General features: G+C 50.1%; 1 protein-coding gene and 1 long non-coding RNA gene across 2 annotated transcripts in view; one reads left to right on the forward strand and one right to left on the reverse strand.

Moving 5' to 3' along the window:
* Positions 1-633, forward strand: part of SLC6A2 (solute carrier family 6 member 2) — a 46,053-nt gene extending 45,420 nt beyond the window's left edge. Inside the window, exon 14 of the mRNA XM_043599227.1 lies at positions 524-633. Coding sequence (XP_043455162.1) covers positions 524-547 — 24 coding nt within the window. The 3' untranslated portion in view covers positions 548-633. The remainder of the gene's footprint in view (positions 1-523) is intronic.
* On the reverse strand, positions 156-9,588 carry LOC122494223. The gene is made up of 3 exons (XR_006300128.1): positions 9,012-9,588; positions 8,181-8,311; positions 156-3,724 (listed from the first exon to the last, which is right to left on the reverse strand). It is a non-coding gene; the product is annotated as an uncharacterized LOC122494223 (long non-coding RNA).
* Between the last annotated feature and the right edge of the window lie 3,448 nt (positions 9,589-13,036).

Here is a 13,036-nt window from a genome sequence, read left to right on the forward strand (position 1 = left end):
ATGCTGGCTGCACATACCACATGCTACAAAACCCTGAGCAGCTGTGGGGCTGTCGTCCCAGGGGTGTGGTGTCAGGAATGGCGGAGAGGGGCCTGTCCCCTGCTTCTACTAGCTTCCAGCTGCCCCTCTGCTCCTTGGTCCTGGGAAACCACACGTCCAGTCTTTCCGAAGCTTTATTTCCTCTCTGTAAGTTGTCACCCTAGGCTGGGGATCTCTTATCTCGCAGGATGAGCCACAGGATGACCTAAGTCCTTTAACTTTAAAACCCTGGGGGTTGGGGGCTGGGGGAGGGTCCTGGTGAGCCCCCTGCTTCAGACTTGCTGTGCCACTTTGCGAGGCTTCCTCGCCCTTTCTGGGCCCAAGTGACGGTTAGGGAGTCAGCCTGCACGTTCTCCGGGGTCTTTGGAGGGAGGGGCCGTGTTCTCTGCCTCCCCGTGCTTCCGCTGTCCTTCTGGGCCCCGGGTCCTCTCGTCCCCACCCGCCTCTGGCCTTGGCATCACGACCCTGCCATCTTCCTCTGCAGCTGCAGCACTGGCTGGCCATCTGAGCCCCAAGGAGGGACCCTGCCGTGCCGACGTCCAGGTCCAAGGCTTTGCTGCCACCCCGGACACAGTCTTGGGACTCCTCTCCCGAAAGATGTTCTCTCCATCCCTACCCCTCTTTCCCCAGTTACAAATGATTTAGTGACCTCGTTTTTATTCACCTTCTGTTCATCTGGCCCGGAGGCTTTGAGCTTGGATTGGAAAGTCTGGAGGGGGAGGAGGAGGGGAGGGAACAGGAAAAGTGACTTCCATCGAGCCCCTTTTGCTTTGGGAAAGCCTCACCCACCCTGGGATCTGGCCCAAGCTGAGCTCCATCCACGGCTCGGGCAGAATTCACCACTACCTTTGCTGGGCTTTGGGGCCACAGGAGAAATCCCGCCCGCCAAATCAGAGAGAGGATGTCGCTTTTGGCCAGATACCATAAAACCGAACACAAACAAAAAGGCCGGCTGCGTCTGGGGCAGGGGATCCTCTCTCTCTCTTGCCACCCAGTCAGCATTCTGGTGTCTGAACCTTGATCAGGGAGCGTGGCTTGGTTTGTTCCGGTCATCAGTCTGGATAGATGCTTTGGAGGCTTGTGAGAAGAATCCTTCATGGTTAGTTCTCACTCTGGCTAAGCTGAATCTGATTTGTGCGTGTTCTGGAACATTCTTCCAGCTTCTGGTGGTCAGAGGGTCCAGAGCCATGGATGTCACGAGGCAAAATGTAGATGAGCCGCAGTGAGGAGGTTTTGCAGAAGTACCAGAGGAGCTCATAGAGGCCACGTGCAGGGCTTGGTCTGTCGGGCACATGGGGCCCAGAAACCCATCTGTGGCTTCTGAGATCTTTCTGGGGGACTTGGGACAGGAACCCAGCGAGGCCAGAAGTGTGTCTGTACTACAGAATTCTCTGCCGTCCTCACAGGGACAGGTGGATGCCCAAGGGCATCCTGATTGGCTGTTTGTTTATCTGTTGTCCACAGACACCTGCAAAGGTCTTCCCTGGGAATCCCACCCAGCACGGACCAGGGCTCTCAAGTGGTGGGGAGTTGGCCCTGAAAACTCCCTTTGTCTCTCCTTATGGTCTTAACTTGGCATCTGAGGGCATGGTGGAGCCAAGCAGGTAGCAACCTGGTCATTCAAGTCGAGGGGAAAATATTCTGAGCTGATGGAGCAGGATGATGATGGTTTTAGAGAATTTGCAGGTTGACTTCTGATACACATTTGCAAGTGGCGCCCTCTGGTGGTGGTGGTGGTGGTGCGTTTCAGCTCATTCAGAGAACAGATTTGTAGTTTGGGAAGTTGGTGGCATCTATTTGGGGTTTCTGTTTATGGTTTGAGTCTCTTATGCCTTCCTTGGAAATCTAGATTCAGAGGTTCTTGTTGTGACTGAGGAAGCCCCTATTGAGGAATCTTGGGCCATAAATAAATAAATAAATAGGCTGCTCATACTGGGAGTGTAGGAAGACTCACATCCAGAAGGTACTTTGCATAAGACTGGGGTGTCCCTGAGCCCGATCGATCAATCATGCAGTTTGTGGAAGAGGGTTATGTTGGGGGCCGGGGGGAGTGGTGGGGCAGGGAGGTGGTCTTCTCTCTGAAGGTCCTGAGGTTTCCCTACTAAGTCAGTGTCCTTGGGTCATTCTTTGGAGAAAAGTGGGAGAATCAGAAGACTTCTGATATTTTTATGTAAAAAGGCCAGTTCAAAGGCTAAGCCCAAGTGGCAGGTGTCTTGGACTGCTGTGGAAGGCGGGGCCTGAGGGCATCCAACGGAGCTGAACAATAAGGTGGGGGCGAGGGAGATGAGGGAAGGGCGACCCATCACAGGTAGGATCTGGTCCCGTAAGCGACTTCAAATCCTCCCGTGAAGAGTAACTCCTCCCTAGGTGTTCTAGTCGTTTTACACAAAGTCCCTTCATCCCCGTCACCTCCCATCTTCCCAGCAAGGATTGCAGGGCTGGTTTCTGTCCCATTTCCCAGGTGGGAACACCAAGGCTCAGTATTTCGGCTGCTCTTGTTCAAGTTTTCTCAGCTCCTAAGGGATCCAGTCAGACCCTCAAGTCGGATCCCGTGCCTCTTAGCCCAGAGCACTTTGAAATCCCCAGCACACTATGGTTTACCCCACCCAGGGCTGTCGTTAAAAAATAAACAAAACCCAGTCAAGTGGCCAGGGAGTGTTTCTTAGCAAAAGAGCAATGTATTGGAAGAAGGGAAGAGGGGAGAGGGCGTCATCTGTTCACAGCTGTCCCCTTTTTGATGGACTCAGTCATGCTGGGGAAGAGTGGGGCACGAACCTGCAATTTTCTCTTTCCATCTGCATGTGGCCCTTCTGCCTCCAGGCATCTGTCCCGAGGGTGAATCAGAGATGCGGTGCTAGCTGACCCAACACCAAACCAACGCCATGGTGCTGCCTTGTTTCGGGAGTCAGCTCCTGAGCTTGGGGTGAGGGGGGTCTGGCCCCGAGCCTGGGCCCCCCGGGGGGGGGGGATGGGGGCCCCAGGAAGCCCTTGGAAGTTCTCATGGAGGTGCTGGCAGGCCTTCTGGGCTCACCTTCCACCCACACTTAACGGAGGAGGAGTATGTGCTTTATCCTGAGTAACGTTTGACTTCTTTTTTGTGGCCTTTTTTTGATAGCAGAGGTTACCCGAGATAAGGGTGTTCCTGTGTACTGTATATGACACTTTTGCTATTTTACCGGGTTTTTAAAGAATTATTATTTTCCATGAAATGTAAACTCTCCGTTTAAGACCATCGCCTTCACATCTACTGGATGTCTAGTCATTTCGCGACCACCCGTCAGTGGATCGTCATCCTAGATGCAGATGAGACAAAGGAGAAGGGAGCAGCCAACTCTTGCCAATATCCTGCTGAGTAAAGGTCCCCAAAGCTGCCTTAATTCTCAGAGGGCGCCCCTGCCCGGTGGGGTGGGTGGGGGGGGAGGCTGTCTCTGGCCGTATGATCCATATGGCGGCCCTGGTGATGTGAGACCGAAGCACTCTTACCAAAGACGTCATTTCCTAGCAAAGAAGCCCACGGAGCTCATTTCGTATGTTTACTTCCTTTGAAAGCCATGGGATGGAGAACAGAGAGGAAGCGTGTAGAAACAGCACAGCTTTCAGAGTCTGCAGGGATCTGGGTCTACCGCTGCCCAGCAGGGTTCCTAGGGAGGGGTCTCTTCATCTCTCTGGGCTTCAGCTTCTTTGTCTGTAAAAGCAAGGGTCAGATCAGATCATCAAAGGTCCCATCCAGTTAAAAAATGTTTCGGTCTCCACGACAACATACTTGTGCTAAATTCACAATGAGGGAAGCACCTCGCTGGGTGTGAGTCTTTCCAGAATGATCTGGTGGCCAATAACCTACTGAGTAGAGAAATGTCAGGTTTCTGGCCTCCAGAACTTTGATTTTTCTGGACATTCAGTAGTTCCTCCTTCTCCAGTATTTCTTCCACTGGTGCCAGAAACACTTGGTATTTAAAAATAAATAAATAAATCCAACCCATTTGTGCTCAAGATCTTGAGGGTAACATGTGAGGCCCCGGTGAGTCCCAGGATCCACAGCTGTGTGGGTATATCAGCATATTTATTGCCGCCACGTCAGAAAGCACCGAAACACTGGTGAACGTGAAGTTGCTTTTGGGGTACCCGCCCTCAGCCCTCTGTTTCTCCACTTCTGTGTAAATAAGGATTGTCCCAGTGGTGCCCTCTCTGTGTCACGGACTGTTCCCATGTCATGCAGGTGTCTGTGTCTGGTGTGGATTTAAAAGCTGTTCTCTTCATGGAAAAATCAGTGTACAGAATAATAAAGGAGATTTCCTGTGCCGTGTGTCTAGTGGTGGGTTCTCTCGGTCACGAAGGTAAAATGCTTTGAATTATGTAAGGCAGATGGGAGTGTCTGTGATCAGCCTCCAGCTAGTAAGGAAGAGCTTCTGGTCAGAGTGGTCCACTTTTCACCCAAATAACTCTTTTTATAACCCATGGAACAGGAGACTGGAGGGGGTTAAATATGTAATCCCAGCTCTGAGATTGACACGTATGTTTATTTTTTTTTGATTGATTGAAATTCAAGCCACTAACGTAGTTACATTGTTTTTATTTTATTTTTAATGTTTATTTATTTTGGAGAGAGAGATAGAGCACATGAGAGTTGGGGGGGGGGCAGAGAGAGTGGGGGACAGGAGATCCAAAGCGGGCTCTGTGCTGACAGGCTGACAGCAGGAAGCCCAATGAGGGGCTCGAACTCATGAACCATGAGATCATGGCCTGAGCCAAAGTTGAACACTTAACCAAATGAGCCACCCAGGAGCCTCCATTGGTTTTATTTCTGAAGACATATTTTTAATGAATAACTCTGTGTCCAAGTGACACAGAGTTACCTAGTTTTGCATTCCATTTCTAGGGCTGAATTCAATTGGATTCAATGCACAATCTATTACTACACTTTCCTGGGGAGAAGGATACATTAACGCGTAGGTCCTTATTGCTAAGTACTGTCATTATCGGGGAAGGTGTGAGCTCACATTATGATTTTCAATGCAAGTCAACAAGCAGACACAGTGACATCAATATAAATGAGGTATTGACAAAAAAAAAAAAATCCAGTCTATGTCTTGAAATATGTAAAAGGCAGTCAGGGATGGGTGGTAAACAACTTACAAGAAGATTAGACCAGAACGGAGAATGGGCTGTTGCTGGAAGTGGTGAGCTCCCCATCACTGGAGACATGCAAGCAGGCAATGTCTCTTGGGTAGGTTATGGAGGGGACTCGGTGTCACATAGGGGCGGGGGAGAGAGGGTGCACAAACTCTAAAGGCCCCTCCGTGGAGCTTCTTTTAGGAGAATCAGGAGCCCAACCTCACGCAGCAGCGGTAGGACAGGTAAACACACATACCAAGGGTCTTGAGGTGAGGACTGGTTTGCCCTGTTGAATTGCAGCTGGGCGGACATCCCACGGAGGGTTTTATGATTCTGACCATTTGGTTTTGACTCCGAAATCAGAGTTGGGGTTTATTATGGTGAATCAAACAAAAGGCAGGCATGCTTCCAGCCTTCCCTTTGTGCATGCTGACATTTAACGAGTGTCTGCAGCCCTGCGGGTGGAGCGGAGGGAGGTTGGGTCAGAAGCTGAAAGGGCAGCTCTTCTGGGGACGGTGGGGCACCTGGCGACCCTGGCTGCCACCCTGTGCCCTAGGCTGACAAATGTGGTAGGAGAAGACTCACCGGTGAGCCTCACTTTGGGCAACTGCTAGTCTTTTAAATTTTCCCCAATTTAATCACAGCCTTTTGGAGGGACGTAGCTTCATTTTTATCTCTTTCCAAAAGCACTGATATGTGTCGTCTCTCTCTCTCAGGGACTCAATTTGTCCATCTGTATAATGGGTCAGGAGTTATTAAAACTGTTTATGGATGGACTTGAAAAATGTCAGAACCTTTTGAAATGAAATGCAAATTTTGTCTTTGATGAGTTTGTGTCTACTCCTCTGGGAGACAGAATGCACGTGTCTCCTCTGGGAGACAGAATGCACGTGTCCTTCAGAGTCTCGGATGTTTGAGACTCATGGGTATATGTGCATATAAGCTTTGGGGGCCTCCCTCTTCTGATGATACACGGCGTTGGTCTCTGGTCACCACCCCCAACCAAGTGAACATGACATAATCCATCCCACCATCCAACATGTCATTTGTTTTCCTGACAATGACCCTGTGAGGTGAGGTAAGGGGCAAAAAGAACAATGTACCCACTGGACAGATGAGGAAACTGAGGGCTCGGGTTGAGAAGTGACCCACCCAAGGACACACAGCCACTGAAGGGTGAGTGTTTGCTCTCTGCATTATGGGGTGAACTCTGAAATTGAGGTGGGGGAGGGATCAGTTCCAACAGGTGCCTTGAGCTGTGGGAAAACACAGTGGGGCTATGAGGACTTGAAATTCAGGTTGAGGATACGTTGCAGGGGACTGAAGAGGATTTTTTGTCACACAGCCTCTAGTAGGGTAGTCAAGGTATGTCTGGATGGGTCAGTATTGTTAGGAGTCAAGGCTATGGAAAAGTTTCAGAGCCCACTTGGGACCAGCTACTCTGATGTTAGAACCGAGTCACGTTAGAAAAGTCAACATTAAGCACTGGTTTCCCCATCAATAGAGAGAAAGGGTTGGGTTAGGTGATACTTTGAAGTCCTTTCTGTTTTTGACTCTATGAGATATCTCCAGAAGCTGTCACAGGGCCTATGGACTAATTCACACTAAGATGTGAATGACTACCTTTCTAGGCAGACACTAATAAACAGAGGTGTTTGCTGCTGCCTTTCATTCACCCTACAGATTTAGTGCAGGGTTCAGCAAACATTTTCTGCAAAAGTCTCACAACTATTGAACTGCTATTATAGCATAAAAGTAGCTTTATTGATGAAACATTTGGGGGGCTGGATTTGGCCTGCAGTTTATAGTCTGCTTGGGTCTGGTGGAAAGAACAAAAGGTTTCTTTAGCAAACTGGACCTGGGTTTGAATCCCATCTCTACTACTTCCTGCCGTGGAATCCTGGAGAAAGTTAAATAAGATATGTGAGGCTTTCTTGTACCTGAAGGGCAAGAATAAGTGTGCATAAGAGAGCTATGCCGGGAGGATCAGACAAGACACTGTGCACTTAGGAGTGACATCCCGGGAGCCGCAGTGGCTGAATCCAAACCCTGGTCCCATCACTCAATAGGGCAAAAACTAGAGTGAGTCTCCTTAGCCTCTTCTGCTTCGGTTTGTGATTTCTGCCTGAGTGGCCACTTGGTGGGACCGTGGGGAGGACTAGACGTTAGTATTATGTTCAGGATAGTGTCTGCTCCATAGCTTGTGTTCAGGGCAGATCAGCTCCATGATGAGCGTCTATCTCCTCCCCCTCCCCCACCTCTGCCCATTTCAAAGGCAGCCCAGTTACTGTTGGGTTTTCCTGCAGCCAAAACAGGGTCTCTGTTCCTTTGTCCCCTCCTTCAGATGCTGCCTCTGAGGTTTGAACTGGGTCTGGGTAGCCAAACCCAAGTCTTTCTCCCTGGGCCCCAGTGCATGTGACCCCCCCGGGCAGGAAGTTCAAGCTTCGGGAAATGCCAGCGTCCAACAGCCAGCCTTCTGCAGGACCCGCCTGCCCCACAAGCCCTCTGCTGTCAGCCTCCATTAGACTGATGGCACGGGAGAGGCTCCCCTAGCCGGGCATCAGCTCGGGCAGCCTTGACCTCAACTCCAGCCCAGAGGAGGAGCAGACAGAGGTGTGGTGATCAGAGACTCCTGGAAGAGCTGGCAACTAAGTGACTTCTGGCGTCCTGCTTCTCAGCTCCTGGCTCTGTGGGCCTCAGGCCTGGGAGGGGCTGAGCTGGGCCAGACCAGCAGGGCATGGAGGTAAGGGGGTGGGCTGCAGGAAATCAAGGAAGACCATCTCTGTCCCCTGAGAAGGCCCAAGCAAAGTCCATTGCCTGGACATACCCAGGGGCCACAAATGGATCGTTTCTGTAGCCAAGAATGACCCCACACACCCTGCAGCTTCGGGCCCCAGTCCAGAGTACCAGCTGAGAATAGGCAGACTCAGAATCAGAAGAGGAGAGGCCTGAAACACGCCCAGCCCCTGGCCACAGGAAGCCTGGTGCAGACTTGAAGGCCATGGTCAGCCCAACATTGGGGCACCTACCTGCTGTCCACCCGAGCATATTCCCAGGTCTGTGCTAAACTTCTTTTCTTGCGTCACAGCCCCCCAGGCTCCCCGGTAGTTGCCATTAAGCCCTGATCCGCCATCTGCAGTCACATGACAGTAATGACACCCTATCAGGAGAGAAGAGTGGGTGGTGGGTGGTATCTGAGGCATGCTCACAGGTAAGGAAGGGCAAGGCAACTCCGACATTTCAAATGAGCCGCAGAGTCAGATCAGGGAGCATCACGGCGAAGATTAGAATTGTTAATTAGTTACATTTAGAGCGGCCCCACTGAAGTTATGGAATTAGAAGGGAAACAGGGCACAAGGAGTCCCTGGGTTTGTTAAAGAGAGAATGGATCACAGCCATGGATCCCCTGAGGTGCTGTGACCTTAGGAACATCAGCACCTTGGACAAGGCCAATGCACTGAGTTGACATTTAATTAGCCAAACATTGGCTTATCCAGTGCCAGTTACTGTTCCAGGTGCTTTGCAAATTTCATCTCATTGAATTCTCCTGATGAGGCCAGGAGGTAGCATGATTATCTCCATTTACAAATGGGGAAAACTGAGACACAAACAGATGAAATAACTTACCAGTTGGTGAAACTGGGGTTTGAACCCAGGGAGTCTTGTGTTTGTTTTTTTTAATTTTTTTTAATATTTATTTATTTTGAGGGACAGAGCACAAGGAGGGGTGGGGACAGAGACAGAGGGAGACACAGAATCCTAAGGAGGCTCCAGGCTCTGAGCTGTCAGCACAGAGCCCGATGTGGGGCTCAAACCCATGAACCGTGAGATCATGACCTGAGCTGAAGTCAGACGCTTACCTGACTGAGCCACTCAGGCACCCTGGGAGTCTTGTGTTCTTAATCACCCCGGTATGCCATTGTCTCTGGGTCCTGGCCATACAGGCATAACATGATTCAGCCGGTAGGGGCATGGTCCTCAACTAGTTCCAACACCCTCTTCATTACAATCTGTAATCTGTACACACATATGTAATTTATATACACACATTATATATGTATATATACACACAAACATATTTAAATATGTATGCATTTAAGTGGCTCCAATGTGCTAGGAAGCAAAAGACTTGCCCAAGGTCACTACAGTAAGAGAGTTCATCTTGAACAGACATTTCCTGGCTCCCGGAGAAAATACCTATGCTTTCTCTGAACACACCCTAATCCCATGCTGTCTGGTTCTTTATGTCGGATACAGGTTCCACTTGGGTTCCCTATCCTTATCCTCTATATGTTAGGATGACAATATAACAGGAATCTACGTATGGTCCCTTAACAAATGAGATTTTTCTCATGCTCTTGTGACAGGCAATGGTTCAGGGAGAGACATGTTCTTCAGGAGGAAGAAGAGAAGTGTCTGCTCTCAGAGAAGAACTTTAGTGAGCCTGGGATGACTGTGGAGACACCTAAGAAAAGTCGTCAAGGATGTGGACTATTTGTAGCTTTCCGTTTCACCATCCACATCCATAGCATGTGGTTCTCATGCTCATGGGTGGCGGGGGAGGGGGGCAGGCAAATTCACCTGCGGACATCTTGCCCACCTTTCAGGCAGGAGGAGGGGAAATAAAGAGAAGGGGCAAAAGGCAGAGGCCAGCTGTGTCTGTGACTCTTTACTCAGAAGGGTGGGTCTCCTAGAACCCTACCTGGATGTCTGCCTGTATCTCATGGGCCAGATCCATGCATCACGGCAATTTCTAGCTATCAGGGTTCTGGAATTTGTAGCTGGGTACATTGCTGATTTGGACAAAATCAGGGTTCTCTCAGGAAGAAGACACGAAGGATATTGGGAAAACACTGGTCATTGCCTCCTTTCCCGTGGCTTCTTCACCCCTGGAATCCATCATCTGCTGAGAACTGTGGGGGCCCTTGTGGAAAGCACCAGGGTCTGAGTGGCTGTAGATAAGGGCTTCTCTGTCCCATGGGCTGAAATCAATTACTTTCTTGGACTCTGGGCTCAGGTCTTGCAGGGCGAGGACAGGCAGACCTGGGGCTGGCTGAGCAGGTGGGGATGTGTGTCTGCTGACCCAAGGTTTCCACTCATCCCAGGTTCCCGCTTACCTTCTCTGGCCTGACCGCACCTTAGCAACAGAGGAAGCGGATTAAAATAGAATATGGGTGCTGTGGCCGCCAGATGGCACGAATGCACATTCCTCCTGCAGAGCAGAGGCTGAGAGAAGCCAGGAGGATGGGGGTCTTTGTTCTCTAGACCCCCTCAGAGCCCATCCGAACCTTCCACACTTCCCTGAACCAGGGGAGCAGAGAGTAGTTTTTGTCTGGATGAAAAGATCCATTTGGTTTTGTATTGTTGTCTCTCGGGTGGATTTACTCTTTCATTCATTTATTCACTGATGAAAACCCTACCTGGTCCTAGTGCATACCAGGGAGGAACTGGACTATAGAAAGAAGGAATAACCCTGTCATTGAGAAACTCTCAGTCTGATAGAGGAGGCAGATGGGGTGCTGATCAGGAAACGTATATTAAGCACCTACTGCGTGCTTATTTGTAGCCCGCTGGCATCTCCCCAGTGCCTTCAAAGTAAACCCAGACTATCCTCATTTCATTCCCCCTCTCTGTTCTGGTCACCCTACACTAGCTGCAGATGTGTACCCAAGGACACCCTGTCCCCCTGGGCCTCATCCCGGGGCCTTTCCCCATCTCTCTGAAACTGGCCAACTCTTACCTGTCCCTCATGGTATCGCCCCTAGAAAGCCTTTCCTAACCCACCCCTCTCACCAAACTTACCACAATTTGTTGAAATGAATTTTCAGGGGGCCAGCAACTTTGGGGACAGAAGACAGCCACCACCGATATCTATCTCTCCAGTGTCGAGACGAGTATCCGGCACATGGTGGGCCCTCAGTAGATGGTGGGGTTTACAGAGATGAGGGGGACAAGGCCATCTCAAAACCTGGCAGAGAAATCATGCACAGAGCCCCACCCGGGGAGATCATAGAGTGCCCTGCAACAGGTGATACTTGAGCTGAGTCAGGAGGAAAATTCCAGGTCATGAGAATAGCAAAAGTGACAGCACAGATGCACGCAGGACTACAGGGGACACAAGGATCTGAAGAAATCTGCAGTGGAAATCTCCAAATAGAAGGGCTGCAGAGGCAAGTAAGATCTGGAAGATGAGGGCCTTCCCAACTTGCAATAGGGAGATGGAACTTTTTTCCAGAGGGCAATGAGGAGTCATTAAAAAGTTTTCGATAGGAGTGGGGCGGATGTCCATCCTTGGGTGTCACATAGTGTATCAGGAAGTGACTGCTGTGGAACAAACCGGCCCAAAGCTTAAAACAACAGCCGTGTATTCGGCCGAGGGGTCTGTGGACCACCCAGGAAGGTCCGCAGATCTGGCCGGCCTCAGCTGATCCTGACTGGGCTCACCCAAGCGTCTGAAGCTGTGGGTCGGCTGGAGGCCGACTGGTCTTGGATAGCCTTTCCTGGGATGACTCCCCTCTGTGTGCTGCCTCATTCCTGGCAGGCTGGCCTGGGCTCGTTCACACGGCAGTCATGCGGGTTCGAGACAGTGTGTGAACACGTGCAAGACCTCTTGAGGCACAGCATCACTTCTGCCATATTTTATTGTCAAAGCCAGTGAAGAGGCCAACCCAGACTCTATGAGTGGAGCTGCAAAATCAGACGGCAGAGGATGTGCATAGCAAGGGAAAACCAGGGTGGCCGTTCAGATGGATCACCCTGGCGCTATAGCACAGAGAAAAAATGGCAGGGAGGCTAGTTAGGACTTTCATCAGCCCGGATGAGAGGCAAAGGACAGACGCTTTGCAGAGAAGTGCTGTGGGAGCAGAGTTTTCCGAGCACTTCTGAGGTGCCCGGAACTGGATTCGTTCTGTTGGAGGCTGGGGAGACCACCAGGGCCAGGAAACATTTCATCTCAGTTTGAAGTAGGAATAAGACTTGAGGAGCTCCTACCCAAGCTGCCCCTGCGTGGTTAGGACTCTGGAGGCGCCAAGAGACCAATCTGAATGCTGCCCCTGACCGTGTCAGCTCAGGCGTAGTCACCGCGGTGGGGACAGAGTTGGGAGTCTCAGCCCCCTTACAGTCCTGGATCCCTCCCGGAAGCAAGTGCGGCTATCTGGACACTGCCCACTAGAGGGCAGCAAAGAACCGCCAGTCACATGGGTGCCTTTGGCAGAATCCGATGAACTGGAGAGGTCAGGACAAGCCCAGAATAGGAGTTTTGAAGTGTCCTGCTTACAAAGGAAGGATTGCTTCGCACTTACAGGCTCCAGCTCTAGAGCCAGACTGCTAAGGGCCACATTCCAGCTGCGTCACCAGGATGGGCTTCATAGGCGCGAGACCCGTGCGTTCACTCAGGACTCTAGGCTCACGGTGGCTTTAAAAACTCTGCAGTCGCCATCTTGAAATTCTTAATAATTTTTAAATAAATAGTTATTTTTATTGTTAATAAAATTGCACAGCAAATTATGTACGTGGTCTTGTCTGTCGCTTACTAGTTGAGTTTTCTGGGGCCTTGTGTTAACTTCCATGGGGTTGATAGCAAGCATTCACCTCAAAGGGTGTCTGTGAAGATTATCTGAATTAATATAAAAAGTACTTTATTATGAAGGCACATAATAAATATCCAATAACTTCTAGTTACTGTTATTATTATAGGATTCAAAGGTATAATCATCGGATACCTGAAGGCTGATGCCCACCTTCACCTTGTAAAGTTCCATCTGACCACCATCTCTCTCTCTCTCTCTCTCTATATATATATATAATTTATTTATTTATTTATTTTGCAATCTTCAAGAACCTGGGAACTCTCCTTTATTTGCTGGCTTATGCATTCAACTATCCA

Source organism: Prionailurus bengalensis, chromosome E2 (genome assembly GCF_016509475.1).
Source record: "Prionailurus bengalensis isolate Pbe53 chromosome E2, Fcat_Pben_1.1_paternal_pri, whole genome shotgun sequence".
Taxonomy (NCBI): Eukaryota; Metazoa; Chordata; class Mammalia; order Carnivora; family Felidae; genus Prionailurus; species Prionailurus bengalensis.